Genomic DNA, 16,925 nt, shown 5'->3' on the forward strand with positions numbered 1-16,925 from the left:
GAACGAGGTGCAGCATTTATACACGTTTGCGCAGACGGCCGTGCAGACGTTCACGAATGTTCGATACAAATCGGAACTTCTCGCGAAGACGCGAGAGTATCTGATATGGTGGACATAGCACAGAGAACAATAGAGGGGCACCGATTCTGGTTTTCTCAATGCAGCGGATTGCCAAATAACAATAAATTTACTTGTTCTTCGTAATTTGTAAGGTTTGTAATTAAGGTCGTAGTGTAGCTTTAGCATCAAAATGCATTATTATTTTATACATTGTTACTGTATGAGGAGGCGCGATGAAAATTATGACTGAAAATTGGGTCGCAAATACTGAAATATTGAGAAACGCTGCTCAGTAACGCTGCTAATCCGTTAATTAGGAGAGCCTAGGGAATTTTTCAGACATGCTTGCATTTTTAACAAACAAAATTATTGTTTTTTTTTATATCGATGTCTTGTAAATGTTCAAATATCATACTGGCAAACGCAAATTATTGCTAAATATCAGTATATTAATTTATCAATAATAATTTCTTCCAAAAGTTGCACAATGGGGTGGTCAACTTTGATCGGTTATCTCTCCAGAGATAATTAAAGAATCAAAACATTTTTGTTTTTTACAGAAGCGTCTTTTCAAGTACTTTTAAGATGTACTTTTTAAAATTAATTTAGATAAAAATTCGTGAAGATATTCAACTAGTTTAAAAGCAAAAAAATTACAAGTATGTTTGAAAAATTCCCTAGGCTCTCCTAATTAACCGCTTTAAATTTTTCAAAATGCATTTGAAAGTTTGAGTGCTCTTTTATATGCGATAAATTTTCAAGTATCTAGAGACTTTATTTTAGGCTCTATACAATTTTGAAAAATTGCAAAATTATTGTGCAAAAACTGTCAGACCGATTTTGTTGAAATTTTGCTGTTGCTGTATCACATCAAAAGGTTCTTTGAGGTTTTTGTATGCAATAATTTACCCGGCACACATAATTTTTAAGATTTTGTTTTTTTTTAGACGGCAAAAAGGCCGAGATAGTCCGCTCTCTCAAGGATTTAATGACAAAAATATGGGACTATTAAATTTCTCCTCATCTGGAAGTACTGAAAGATTCTCACAAATGTAAACAGAGATATCTAATTTATTTTACTCCATGTGAAGGCACAAACTTTCTAGAAGAATAAACTTGAATCGTGAAAAAAACACCATTTCAATAGATTTCTTACATTTAAAATCACAACATTTTTTAAGATATTATTATTTTTACTAAAAAACCAGAAATATTTGTAGATAATTGACGAAATTTTAAACTTACTGTAAATGAAAAACTTAGTTTTTTTACACCATTTTGTTTCATAACCATATATTATGATGATCTTATTGAAGGTGGTTTACTTTGCCAATTTATTATCCTTGCCTTGCCATTGTCACCGAGCATCGTTGCCACGATTGCCTTGTTGGCGCGTGATCGCGTTGCAAAATGAGTGCGTAGTTTCACAGTCAGTATTTCCTATGTACCCTTCCCAAATGATATTTTGTAAGACGATTTTTCCATGATTTAACGTTACGAATTGATCCTTCAGATCATAAAATCTTAAGTCAGAGAAAATAAATTATTATAAATCTCACTTCGATTAGAAAAAAGTATAATTTGAATGACCTGTCAAAAGAATATTCGCTAAGTAACATAAATTTTAGTATAAAAGAAAAATTATCCAGAAATAAATAAAAATGTAATGCTTTTCTATTAAAACATCATTATTGAACGATTTTTCTGTTTTAACAAAACTTTTAACTATTGAATCGATTCTATAAAACAATTAAATCGATATCCAGATCAGATCTGATCTGAGTATCGATTCATAAGGAATTAATTTGTGCTTTTAATATTAAAAGATTTGTGAGCCTTACCTAATACTTGTTATACATAAATTTACAATATAGAACAATGATTCTGAGAGTGGTCTTATGGCGTCCTTGTAATGTTAGAAATTTAAGAGTACTGTATTTGAAAACAACTATTCGTATTTGCAATTAGAATATTTTAAATTTACCTAAATATATTAGTAATATAAGAATAAATAAATAAACTGCAATTAAGTAAAAAAGCAACTCATCTTTAAACAACTTTATAATAAAATCGTAATATATTTTGTGCATTACTAAAATTTATCTAAGATAAATTTCTATAATGAAAAGAATTACTTTCATCTGTATTTCTCGAAAAAAGATATATTAATTTGTGCTTGCATGTATAAACTTTGTGAGCCTTTTCTTTACTATTTACTATTGTATATTATTCGATAGTTTATACAATTTTGTCTTTATTTCAAATAAATATGCTGGACTAATAATATTTTTTTCTGTAAATGACGAAGGATCGTCCTTTTCTAAGTCAGAAATAGTCTACACCATTCTTCCTCTAGAATCTTTTTTTTTTAAATTGATAATAAAATAATATATGCTTAGAATGTTTAGCAAACTGTGTATATATCTTTCAATCCTTTTGTTATTCTGCTAATTATAAAGGAATATACAAACAGCATTCATTCGTATCATGAAATTGCGAACTAAAAACTGTCGTAATTAATGTGACAGAAAGGATTGTTTTCGCTTTCTAACTTTTACAGGTTATTCAGGAAATGCTTTCCCAGAATTTTTAACAAATTTTGATTATTGTTACAAATAGAAAATTTTTACTAAAAATTATAAGTTAATAACACCATAAACACGTTTTCCCCTTTTAATATATAAAATTATAAAATTAAATCGTGCTCTAATATAATAGACGGAAATACTAAAAAATTCTGTTTTATTTATTTTTTATTCTCAAGGTTTATATGCCCAATTATTGCGATTTATTTCTTCCACGATAATAATAATAATAATGATACAAATGATACTCTGTAAACACTGCACGGAATGGAATTTAAAAATAATTGGATTTTATTTACAAAATGACAATGAATTATTAAAGTAGAGCGTATTTAGCTAAATGTTGATTAAAACAACATCTTTTACAGCCCAATTTTAGCGCTATTAACATGAAGAAAATGATTGTATTTCAAATAGTAAACAGTCTACTTTTTAATAACAAACTCTACCTTTTTATAGTGCTAATTATTATTTATCTTACATGTATCCAAATATTTTAGGTGAATTAGCTACTTTCTCAGATTTATGTTACATTTCAAATTAAAATCTTCCATTATACAGATTTTAATAATATGAACATTATTTTTCATTTTCAAATAAACCAGTAAATAAAATGTTACTTCTGAAAAACCGATACAAGCTGAAAAAATATTTCCTCTTAAAATTTTAATTTTATAAAATTAACAAAGCATATTGGAATACCACTCAATTTTTCTACCGGTAAATGATGCAGTAATAACAGAAGTGATAATGTAAGAACTGGACTTTCTAGTACATTTTCTAAACAGCAAGATTTTTTAAATAAACAGTGAAGAGTTTATTTGAAGAAACACTTAGTTAACGAGTTAGACACCGTAATACTTGTAAACAACAAAACAAATCCACTAAAGTTTGTTTAACAAAGCTTCGAATTGATAAAAGGGAGAGAAAGACATTTGAATGCAATATATTGTGTCAACACTAGGATTACGGTAGCCACCACCGCTTACTCTACTCTCCCCTATCCTACTTCGCTTTTCATTCAACCAAGTTAAGAACCCTTGAACTGAGTTATCCGGTTATAACGAATTCAAATATTAAGTTTTAATTGGTGCAGGAGTTTGGAAAATGAAAGGGAACGTAACGGGTCCGTTATCGAATAGAAATAGGGTTTATTCGAACGTGTGCGGAAACGATTCGAATCGATCGTTTTACGAGTAATAAATTAAATTCACGTTCGTTAATTTCAATTCGTTTTTATTAATAAATCAACAAGGTTAAAAAACTAGTCAACTGTTAAAATTAATAAAATAATTATCAAAAAAATAAAAACCCAACTACTAATTGTGTACTTTACCTAGAATAATTATGAAAAACGAACAAAGAATAGTTAAACAAGTATTTCTAGTTTTTTCTTGAAGGCATTTTTTCAGGATACAGTAAGTTAGTCAGCGATAAAAAATTTAATGATTTCAACATTTTATGTTTTATTCGGGTGCTCGTTAGTCTTAACAAAGTAGAAGCCATGAAAGTCACCATTTCATATAGCCTTCCCTGCACAACATATTTCCTTCCACGACTATAGCGGGCAGCGTATACCTGTGCCATTGCGTGCGAGAGAGATAGTTTAATAGGAACAGTTAATTGTCACTCCTTTACGAAAACATCTCGTATAGCTCCGCCGTATACTTACATAGTATACAGTACATTGTCTCAGGGTTGTTAAAACTTATATATTCTATTTATTTAAAAATACTAGGAATAAATAGTTTATTTTTACGTAGTCTAAACATATCCCAATTACATTTCAAAACAGTAAAATGAGATCATCTTACGCATGACAAATTTTTCGTATTATTTGATAACAGTATGAATCAGTTATTAATTTTATTTATAAGGCTATTAGTCATGACAAATTTTAGCTGAATATTCATGGCATGATGATATGAATTTGAAGTGTCATAACATTACACTTTATACAGATCAGTCTTGAGAGAGTATTCAGCACTCCTGCGCAATAATTTCATGGTTAAACCATATAGTGAATGTATAGGCATAGTGAATGAACTAAATTTGGTGTTTGTCGCGAGTGTTTAGTTTAAACCTGTATATTCTTTAAAATTAAATTACGGTATTTCTTATCCAATGATCATGGAGGACGTTCATTTTGTATCAAAACTTAGAGGTAAAGTGCTTCATAGTCAGAATAGGAAAATTGTTTGGAGAGTATATAACTTTATGAAAAATGAGGCGTCAACAAACGATCTCACTAACAAAAGCTCGACAACGGGCTGCTGCAGCCACTGGCGTTTCGACCCTACTGATTACGAAAATTAAAAACGAATTTGAAAAAAATTGACTGTTTCCAATTCCGCTTCTGCGAGTTCGGTCAATCAAGTGTTTCATAATACTTTTTCTCAGTCGTTCGTAACACCTAACTAGCGCTGGAAAAAATCAAGGCCAATAACTAGACTGGACGATTTTGATAAATGTGTTGTATGGAGATTGGCGTATAACTTTCACATAACCGAAAATCGTCTTCCGGCAGCCGAGTTATTGCACGCAGCACTAAAAGAAAGGATTGAATTTAACGGCAGTATTCGAATTAAATTAAAAGATCCCGATTTTAAACGGCGAAAGACTCAAAATAATCGTTCTGTATTGGTGGAAAGGATTGATATACGGAATAAAAGGATAAAGTATTTGCAGGCCATAAAATATTACAGGGAATCCGGCCGTAACATTGTTCACACGGCGAAATTTACGTCCTTAGTAATGTTTCTGGCAAGTCCTGGGGAAACTGCTCAGAAAAAATGCTTCAACAACCGATCTCTAAGGGAGAGCATTTGATCGTTATCCATGCTGGAGGAGAAAGAGGATTTGTACCTAATGTTCTCTCAATGTGCCAAGCTACTCACAGTTCAGGAGATTACAACAACTAAATGAACATAAGTAATTATATGAAATAGATGAGTGAAAAATTATTACCTAACCTTCCTAAAGAATCAAAAAGTGTTTTTGTAATTGATAATGCCTCTTACCACAACATTTTAACTGAAAAGGCACCAACATTTAACAGCACCAAATGTGAAATGATATCTTGGCTTAAACAAAAAGGAATGGGATTTTGTGAGAGTTTCCTTAAACCGCAATTATATTAATTAATACGGTCAAACAAACAGAGATTCACACGTTACCTTTTGGATGACATGTTAGAAAAAGAAGGCCGTCATGTATTACGTATGCCTCTATATCATTCAGATTAAAATCCAATACAAATTATATGGGCAGAAGTAAAATAATCCATTTGCTATCAAAATACAGAATTTAATATTGAAAGAATGAAAAGTTTGTTTGAGGAACAAACCAATTTAATGAGACCAGAAGACTATACTGAAATTTGATCACATGATATACATTGAAAATAAATATCGATCACAAGAGCCTTTAATAGACAATGCTTTAGAATTCTTTATAGAAACATTTATTCATCTAGTAGTAATGAATCATTAAGTGGTTTTGAAGAAATCTGACAGATGCCTCATACATGCAAGATAATCAGATTAAAGTAATGGTAATAAGTATTGGTAATGGTTTAATGGTAATAATGTTAGTAATAATAATTACATTAATAAATTGCAAAAACAGCAGTTTTGTTGTTTAAATTAAAAAAACAGCATACGTTGTTTAAAAAGCAGCAATTAAATTAGTATAAGATATTTTCAAGATAGTTAATAGCGCTGTAAACCGCTATTATGTAAGACCGTGTACATGTATGTACTATGTAAGACCGCTTGGTCTGTGTTGCTATTAAACTTTACAGTATATGAACTCTCCTCAGAAGTTTTGATACTAGTTTTAATTATAGTGAAATTTCAATGGGAACTTCCTATCAAGTATTTGAGTACAATGTAAACAATTGTGTAAATAAAATTTGGAACTAAAAAAATAAAAGAAAATAAAACAACTTTTTGTTCATTTTTCATAATTAACTTAACAGATGTGTACAATTAGTAGTGTTTATAAAATACATTTAATTTCATGAATTATCAAACCAGTATAATTCCAACAAGAATATTCATAAATAGATAAGATTTAATAAAGGTATTAACTTCTAGATTCAGTCTATAAAAAAAAGTAAACAATTCACTCAAATTTTTATTAACAATTTCAACTTATCATCTGTCAAATAGACCTGTATAAGGCAGGTTTCTTCTTCTCCTTATGGTGTTGATTCCCTACAGAAGTTGGTGATGAACATGTTTTAAGGTAGTTTAGTTAACTATAATCAGGTTTACATTGCTTGTAGATCAACAAAGCCAAATAACCAAACTGAATAAAGATTGAAATTTGTATGTAATAATAGATATTAAATTTTAATTTTAATTTATTTAGTATTTGAAGTTGATGACTGAATCATTAATTTAATCTTGTTGAACTAAAATTTTAACTGAGAAGTTAAGTTTTGTTTCTTTTAATGTGTGAACAAACTATTCACCAGTTGAATACATTATTAAAACAAAAGGTCTCTTCATTAAATGTATACATGCTGCTGCTTGAAGTAATTTTTTCTTTGTAATTAAAATTATTACTTCTGACATAATATTTCCAACAATGTATTTCTACAACATTTAAAATTTCTCAGAAAGTAATAATAATTGAACAAAGATCACTCCTGCTTCAAACCCTTCTACTATTCAAAGCATTGCCCTGACAATTGATATCAAAATAGTCAAAAGATGGTTAGTGTAGTAGTTTTCAGCAAATAACTTGCTCTTATTAACTATACTATCTCTTTGCCATTGTAAACTAGATTAAAATACATTACATACTGAACTCATTTATTTCATACTGGTTTGAATGTTTGCAGGCATATGATTGGTGGTTGGATGATATGTACCTGAATCCTCAGTTATGTTTACCAATAAATGTCAGTCCAGGATTAATATATGCTCCATGGCATTTTAATAATGATTCAGATATAGCACAATCTGCAGCTTCATTGATAACTGCCATATCACAATACAAGGATAAACTAGACAGGTAATGCTTTTTTTTTCATTTTAATTAATGTACTTAGTCACCGATTTATAAATATCAGTACCAACTCAGATTACTGATTATTTAAAGATTCAAAAAATTCATAGTGTACATGAACTGAAATAGCATGAATATAAGTAAATTTAATATAACTCTGTTGAGTTCCATGGCAGATTGGTTGAGGTTTCACACAAAGGTTCTGGGTTCAAATCCTGTGCAGGCATAGCATTTTTACAGAGCATCTTAGGAAGTAATGGGGATGGGAGCAATTTCAGGATAAGTTTTATTAGTGAAATAAATAAAAAAATTGTTTAAATATTTTCGACTTAAGGCTAGCAAAATATTTTGCTCTAATTTAAGCACAAATGGTAAAATAATACCAAACTGAAATATATGGAACACAAATTATAGGGTAAAATTTACAGGTTTTATATTTTTTGGCCTTAAAAATTAAATATATTAATCCTAAGACTATCTCCAGTAACTTTCAAGAAAATTGTATAACTTCACATCAAAAACACACTTTTTAATTCTGGGATAGATTTACTTTCTTGAATTTCCAGAAAGAAATAAAACTTTATAACAAAATTGGTAAAGCATGTAATACTAAGAAAATTTATGTAAATAAAATCAACTGAAAACAAATAAGTCCGTCTTTCATTTAAAGCAAAAAAAAAAAAAAAATAGAACTGAACAAAAACCAAATTGAAAAATTTGAATAATTGAACTGTGGTAGAATAATGTTGTAATTTTTTAAATAAACCAGCAATCTCTCTGTCATTAGAAAAACTGTAGAAACAAAATTGCTTATTCAAAATTAAAGAAAAAATAGCATATTATAAACTTATAATTATAAATTATTAAAAATTCTCTATCATTGTTACACAACACTCCTCTCAATCTAAAATCCTTGAAAGACTGTATTGTATCAGGGTTGTTTCATATTATTTCATCATAATTATAAATTCTCTTCAGTAATTCTACTCTTATGTTTTCTTCATAAAGTAAAATTCAAAGGACTTATAATTACAAAAATATTTTCTTTACTCTCACTGGAAAAGCAAATCATGAAATTATTTTCATTCTTTATTAGACAATTTGTAATGACATGATGTATATCATTTCTATTTTTTACAGGAGAGTAAAGTGCTTAAATATATTTTTATATTTCTGTCATTATTTTTATTTTTATTTTGCCAAAAGTTTATTGACAGAAAATCATTTAAACCATGGAAGGATAAGAATATAACATTAAATTTGTTATTTTTAAACTAAGTTAACACAGTTGTACATCCAAAAATGATCCTCACACTATTACAATAGTGTTTATTTTTTAACACTACTGAACAAATATGTAACAGAGATTAAAAGAAATAATGCCCAGTCAATTTAAGAACAGTGTGTTAAATTTGATGTTTCATATTTCTATCCAAGGGCCTTATAGAGTTAAACATTTATACACAAGGAAATGAAAAATATATATATATTATATAAGTTATATCCAATTAGAATTTAACAGTTTTATTTAAAGGAAACATTCCTTAAATCTGAAAATCAAAAGCATGCTACAGGATACATTATCTTAAATTATTATAATATATTTATGAAACCTTAATAACTAGTCATTATGCTTATTATACCTGTAATTATTAGTTACATTATATCTTTATCAATGAATTTGAATGTCAATAATTCACTTCATAACCATCATAAAAATAATGGTAGTCTTATTTTATTTCAATTTCTTTTTTCTCTTAAAGTAAAAAATTTCATTTCATTACAAGAATTTTTCTGGTAATGTAACTAAACAAAAGTGTCTTTTTGACAACTTTTCAACTCATGTGAAACAAAATATTAATTTTAAAAATATACCCTTCTTATTGCTTGATAACTAATCATTAATCATTACATTAATTTGAACATTTTTAGAGCAATGGGTTTGCAGGTATCAGCAATTTTCAAAATAACCATTGAATAATTATGTACATGGAAAAATAGTTTCTGTCAAAAACAGAAAGATTTAAATGAAATACTAATTTTTTTTATATAAAAAGATCTTTTACAGTTTTTCTTTGTATAAGAATATCAAAAGAGGAATGAGTTTTTGATAAAGTGTGGCTAGAAAATTTCTGTTTTCTCTTGCAGATTTTGTAAACAGGTAGAAAAGTTACTCAAGTATTAAAGTTACAGAAGAGAATTTTACGTGCGAGCCCAGAAATATCATTTATTACTTCATCACAGCTTTTCTAATTTCATGAATACTTATGTGTTTCATGCTGATCTTAAGTTACCAACCAATCTGATTCTTCATTATTTAGAGTACTGATAGCTTTTTGAATAACTTATCTATAACAAACCCAAAGAGTATTTAAAAACATTACATTGTACACTAATTTCAGTTCAATGAACTCTGAAACTATGTAATAAAGAACTCTCTTTTTTTTCTCACTCACTTCTTTTTCATTATTTATGTTTTATGTTTCATTAATATGAATTTCTCATTTTATAAAAACTTTCTTAGTGTTCTAGTATATATCATAAATCATTTTCATTATCTTTCATTATCTGGAACATTTTAGTCAGCAGTTACAAAATAATTTTATAATCATTGATGATAATATAGTCCCTTCATCTACCATTTAACACTGAAATTTCCAAATTCATTAGTACAATTTTAACAATTAAAAGTTACCCTAATATTAATTTTGTACACTAATTTAGTTGCAAGCAAAACATGACACAAATTAAACAATTTTAACTGTACAAAAAGTTTTTAAATATTTAAAATATTTCTGTTTCATTTCCTTAAGCATCTAGAATAACTAATATGTATGGAATTATGCATAATTCAATTCAAGCAATTGAATGTTTAATAAAACTAAAGGTATTGCCATTGCCCTGTAATAAAGATATAGCATTATAAGTAAAATACATTTGACCAATATATTTTATATTTTGTATTAGTTGCACAGCTATTTCCTGGAAAATGCTATCAATACTGCTCAATGATATAAAGAACACCATGTACCAAAGTTCTAAACATTATTCCAACATGAGCATTAGTGAACACCTTAAACACCTTACTAAAAAGAACTAGCTCCCCATCGCAGCTTTGCCCGCACTGTGTGGTTACTTGCATTTCCTGTAGCAGTCAGTTTTTTATTTGATGTTTTTTAGTCTTTTAATCTCACACATGAATGTAGATTGTGTATTCTATAAAGAATGTAGGCGTAACCTCATAATCTCGAATCCATCAATGATAAAAATTTACATCTTAATCTTACTTATAAAAAATTATTGAATAAGAGTTAGTAAGATGTTTTTCTTTTCTCTAGAAATTATAGTGTCTCACAGAAGACTATGAGTCTATTGTAATTTAGCTACCAGTTTTGTCCAGTCACAAGCAGACCATTCCTGAGGCAATGCCACTAACTGAACCTCCAAATATTTCTTTTCATTGATTCTTTGCATATCATTGATGGATTGTGGTTGTGATCATCACAACACGTAATCCAAGTTACATCTCTTGTTGCAACTCATAAAGTTATATATTAGACCTTCCTGTTCTGGTGAAACTATCTGTACAGTTTATCAATTCATCACATTAAGTTTTAACTCTATTAATAAAATTTATCCATAAATAAATGATTTTTCATGTAATATAAAAGATATTTATTTTTATTTTTCAGAAGAGCACTACCAGTGGAAAGAGCAACATCAAGAGAAAAAGGACAACCTTTATGTATGTCTCAATTTTATCGTCTCTTTACATCATATCGTATTCCTGGAAGTGAGAAAGATTTTATACGTAATACAGAACCAGAAAGGCCTTCACCTGATCAACATATCATAATCGCCTGCAAGAATCAGGTTCTCTATGAGACCATAAATCAAATAACTAATATTGAATGTATGTTTTTTTTTTTCTGCACCATTTCATTTTACATATTATTATGTAGAATATAGTCATTCATTATAATGCACGCTTATTTTTGTGTATTATCAATTGGTCTGTCTGTCTGTCTGTGTGTGTGTGGGAGGGGGTTTTGGGGCTGTGTGGGTGTATGGGTGTGTATGAGTGAGTGAGTGTGTATATATATATATATATATATATATATATATATGTGTGTGTGTGTGTGTGTGTGTGTGTGTGTGTGTGTGTGTGTGTGTGTGTGTGTGTGTGTGTGTGTGTGTGTGTGTGTGTGTGTGTGTATGTGTGTTCTAAAATGCTTCATTTGCGAGTTACAGTTAGTGAAAGATTTCACTCACATTTCAACTACGCTGGTGAAATGAGGTCGTACTGAAATTTTTAAGGCTTTTATTAAGAGTTAGTGACTTCTTGTGGTTTTTAACCTGAAAAATTGAATGAAATAGGTTCCAGAATCGTTATCTACAATAGTTTTTGGGAAATCTGGTGTGAAAACCAATAAATTGGGATAAAAAACGCTTGTTTTTATGTTTGACATACAGTAATTTTGTTAAATGAGTAATAAACAATAAAACTTTTAAACAAAACTTGTAGGGAATTTAATTTTGAACAAAATGGCATAAGATATGGTAAATAAAACAAAGAAAACTCAGAAAAATTAGAATTTTATTTAGAAACAGAGTTACAATAAAACCACGTATGTATATACCAGTTTATAATAAACACTAATAATACTGATTTAAACACTAGAGTATTGCACAATATTGATCAGTTGTTATTTTATTGCCAACTTTGAAATAATAATTTTTCAAATAATTTATTGTATTTCTGTCATTAATAAAAAAATTATCTATGTAATTTTTATATATTTATTTTTATTTTACAATTGTATAATTTCCAATTTTTTAAAATATTTTAACAGAAATTTTTAATAGTTAATTTTGTTTTTTCAAATTTTTCAATTTGAAAAATCAAGAATTTGGCTTTATTTACATTAAATTGGTACTTTTCTGTCAGAGGTACTGATATACTGTTTCTAAATAAAACTTGAATTTTTCTAACATTCCTTTGTTTTATTCAACTTATTTTACACCATTTTGTTCAGAAGTAAATTATCTTCTAGTTTTATTAAAAAGGTATATGTGTTTATTATCCATTAACAAAGTTATCGTATGTCAAACATAAAAAACAGGGTTTTTTACCCCAATTTATTGGTTTCATCCCAGATTTCTCAAAAAGCTACTGCAGATACAGTTCTGGGACTTATTTTATTCAATTTTCAAGTCAAATACCATAAGAAATCACTAATTCTTTCCCTTAATGAACGTCCTAAAAATTTAGTATGACCTCATAGCACCGGAGTAGCTGAAATCCAACAAAATCTTTCATTCGCAAATCCAACATCAACTCGCAAATGAAGCATTTTATGACATATGTTTAAAATGGACCATTTTCTTTGTTTTCAAGAGTAGAATAGGTTATGGAAGTTCCAGGAGAACTTCATAATACATTCTCTCTCTTCCCCTTAATCTCCAATCACCCTCTCTCTCACTCTCGCTCTCTCTCTCTCTCTCTCTCTCGCTCTCTCTCTCTCTCTCTCTCTCTCTCTCTCTCTCTCTCTCTCTCTCTCTCTCTCTCTCTCTCTCTCTCTCTGTGTGTGTGTGTGTGTGTGTCTAGAGTGGTTATAAAAACCATTTTAAGAATTCAGGAGATGATCCCCAATATCAAAATAAAGAAAAAACATTATTTTTTTACACCTTTATCAATAAATGTCCAGAAACGTTTTGTTTACCGGCTACCTGCTACATTGTTTGCTTAACATAAAAATCTATTTCTCAGGATTGGTTAATCATTTTGAAATTTTTTATACTGCTAGGGTACCTATAAGTTTACTTGTATAACAATAATGAAATTGACCTCTCAATCCATTTCAAAATGGTGGCCATACTCGAAGATTTGTCACTAAAAACATGCAATGAAATGTGGTTCATGCTGGAGGGGGCTCTGACTCATTACAGATTATAATTTCAAGATCACCAAAATGTAGTATATCCAGACAGATTGGTCAAGAAGGCCCAGTAGCACAGCCTGCAAGGTCTCCTGATCTCAATCCTCTTGACTCTTTCTTATGGCACATTTTAAAGACATTAACCAGAGAACACCAGTATCCACATGTTTATCAACTTGGGAGTCATAACCCCCACAGGAGTCGTAAATAATAATGAAATCGTTTTATGAGAAGAAAAATAATTATAATAATTAAAGATAATAATATATCATAAAAAATAATTATTATTATTATTATGAGAATGCAAATAATCCAGATATCAAGTTTCTTAATGAAAGCATAAACTTTGTCATTAATAAATTGTTTTTTATCACATATTCATAAGTTCACTTTCAAGTCGTTTAAATGTAAAAATACATCAGCTAAGTAAACCAACTTCAACATTCAATCATTATTCTGTAAAAACATTGAGAATGGCGTTTGTTTATCCTGGAAAATTATTATTAATTCATCTTACAACTCCAATAACACTTACCCTCATGATAACAATCTGACTTCTGTATGAAAAAGAACAGATCTTTTTCTTTTTGCCCATTTCTTTGCATAGTTTAGCAAACAGCCTATTCCATAACAATCGATTTTTTTAAAAAATAACCATTTTTACAGCTTTACAAAGAATTGTTTTTTATTTTTCGGCAAATTTTTTTGTGGCAAGACTATGTTTGTGAAGTAAGAACGCATCCATTCTGCCCGTGGTATAAGACGATTATTTTTTCAGAAATCCACTGTTCTTTCCTGTTATCGCCTTTTCATCATCACTTCATACTGCAATATACTTTGTCCAATCTATGTTATAATTTTTAGTAGCTTCAACTTTAGTGTTTAGTAATTTTTAACAGTATGGCCTGATTTACAAATAGGAGCTTGATTTCTCAAAGTATGTAATTTTCTTTGAAAAATTCCAAGGGTTTGCTTTTATGATACATATGTTTAGTTTCCAAGCGTCTAATTAATTTTTTATACCTCCAAGCTTTCATTGGAGAGGACTTGAAAGCAAACTATTCACTGTCTTTCCATCCAATGAGATAAAAAACATAATTTTAGTAATTGTCATTGTATAATATTGTCTTTTTACCAATCGACTCACTGGATGTAGATGGCTCACTTTGTTTTTTCACAAATTTATCTATTTTGCATAAAAATCTAATTGAAAAAAAAAACAGTTACCCCATTTGACCACACACTAAAAAACTAAACCTCAATTATTATTATTTTCAATGAAACTATGCTTTTAAAAACATAAATAAAGGCACCAAATGTACATTTTGCATTCAAAACTAAACGCATGTTTTGCAATCCCTTATGCCTTTTTTATACTGCTGAGAGCACAACATGTTCAAATGTATCATAGCATGTTCAAACATGATGCTCTCACAGTGAATATTATGCAAGCAGACCAAATTATAAGGAGCACATACACATCAAGTTGGAACCTGTAGATTGTTCATGTTTGTACACTTCATGCATGCATGTTCATACATCACTATCAGCGCAGATAAGTAGTTTTAACTAGGTTTCACTGAGTTGGATGGTCGCAAAATATTCATTATATATTTTTTTTTTAATTTTTGAGAGTAATTGAGCTGAAAAGGTTGAGAATTACGGATCTAGTCACTCATTTCTAGAATTTTTGCCATAGATTATTCATTTATGAACAAATTTGAATAAATCAGCTGTCATTTTCTTTGTAATAGAATCCTTAACATATTTTGCAATAACAAAACATTTAAATAAACCAGTAGTTGCGAAGATATTAACTATTAATAAATCTGCATGACTGTATTTTGAAATGGATTGAGATCAGGTTTATTATTTTTATAAAATTAACCAGTAGATACCCTAGCAATATCTGAAATTTCAGGTCAATACGATTAACCACTCCTGAGAAATAAATTTTTATATTAAGAATATAGAATAATGAATAGCCTATATGCAAACTAAGCATTTCTGGACATATATTGTTATGAAGTTTTTTCTCTATTTCGATGTTGGGTCCATCACCTGAATTCTTAAAACAGTTATAAACACGCTGAATATGTATGATTTTGTGTGTATGCTATGATGATGATTTTGTGTGTGTGTTTGAAATCATATTTTAGTTAAATGTCTGATATCTTTTTATATTGTTTCCGTGCATTCACAGGCTATCATCAAATTTATTATAGTGATTGTATTTTTTTTTTTTTTTATTTCAGTGAAATAAATGATTTAATATAATTGATCTAAACAAAAGTACACTTCATGACAGTATTTATAAACTATGAGTTTCGCATCCTATAGATGTTGTAATGGATCTGTGAATTAAAAAATAAAAATAAAAATTACAGTAATAATTGAAAATAAGATTTAGATGAAGTACAGACTATTTAAAATATAAACTGAAAAATGAAACCCACCGGGTTGATCTAGTGGTGAACTTGTGATCACAATCAGCTGATTTCAAAGTCAAGGGTTTTAAGGTTCAAATCCTAGTAAAGATAGTTACATTTATATGGATTTGAATACTAGATCATGGATACCAGTGTTCTTTGGTGGTTGGGTTTCAACTAATCACACATCTCAGAAATAGTCAACCTGGGACTGTACAAGACTCACTTCATTTACATACATATCATCCTCATTCTTCCTTGAAGTAATAGCTCCAGATGAGCTATTGCTTCAACCTATTACTTGAAGTAATAGGTTCCAGAGGCTAAATAGAAAAAAAACTGAAAAATGAACTTCTCAAACAAAAACTAATTAGTCTTTAGACAAGTTTTATTTAATTTTAAGCTTTTATAAGTTTCAACAAACACATGATCAAAACAGATTTTACATTGTATAGTACGCTTGAAGATAACGTATCAAATTTATACCACACCTTTTATTAACTTAAAAACTTTTAATGACATAAAAATACATTTAACAGAATACTTTGCACTCTTCTGAATTTAAAAAAAATTCAATGAATTATGAATAAAAATATAATATATATGATTATCACAACCAAATGCCTGCTACTACATTTCCTTTGACATACATATCTAATATTCCATTTCAGATGAATTCTGCTTAGTCACATAATCAGTCAATTACTCACTTAGTTACTTTTAATTTCTCCCACTCATCACTATTGAGTTTCTTATTATCCAACAATGCTTAATAAGTTTTCTGGTCTTATTAAATTCTACACTGTTTTCTCAACATAAACACGGGACACCTGGTCTGCTTTTATTTAAATAATCTTTTGTACTAGAAAGAAATAATCTGTTTTTACAGTAAAGAA

At 28.9% G+C, this 16,925-nt stretch overlaps 1 protein-coding gene across 1 annotated transcript in view; it reads left to right on the forward strand.

Annotated features, from left to right (window-relative positions):
* Nucleotides 1–16,925, forward strand: part of ChAT (Choline acetyltransferase) — a 212,786-nt gene that overhangs the window by 149,493 nt on the left and 46,368 nt on the right. Inside the window, exons 4-5 of the mRNA XM_075359890.1 lie at nt 7,495–7,667; nt 11,354–11,534. Coding sequence (XP_075216005.1) covers nt 7,495–7,667; nt 11,354–11,534 — 354 coding nt within the window. The remainder of the gene's footprint in view (nt 1–7,494; nt 7,668–11,353; nt 11,535–16,925) is intronic.

This window comes from Lycorma delicatula, chromosome 3, assembly GCF_047948215.1.
Source record: "Lycorma delicatula isolate Av1 chromosome 3, ASM4794821v1, whole genome shotgun sequence".
In the NCBI taxonomy this organism is placed as follows: domain Eukaryota; kingdom Metazoa; phylum Arthropoda; class Insecta; order Hemiptera; family Fulgoridae; genus Lycorma; species Lycorma delicatula.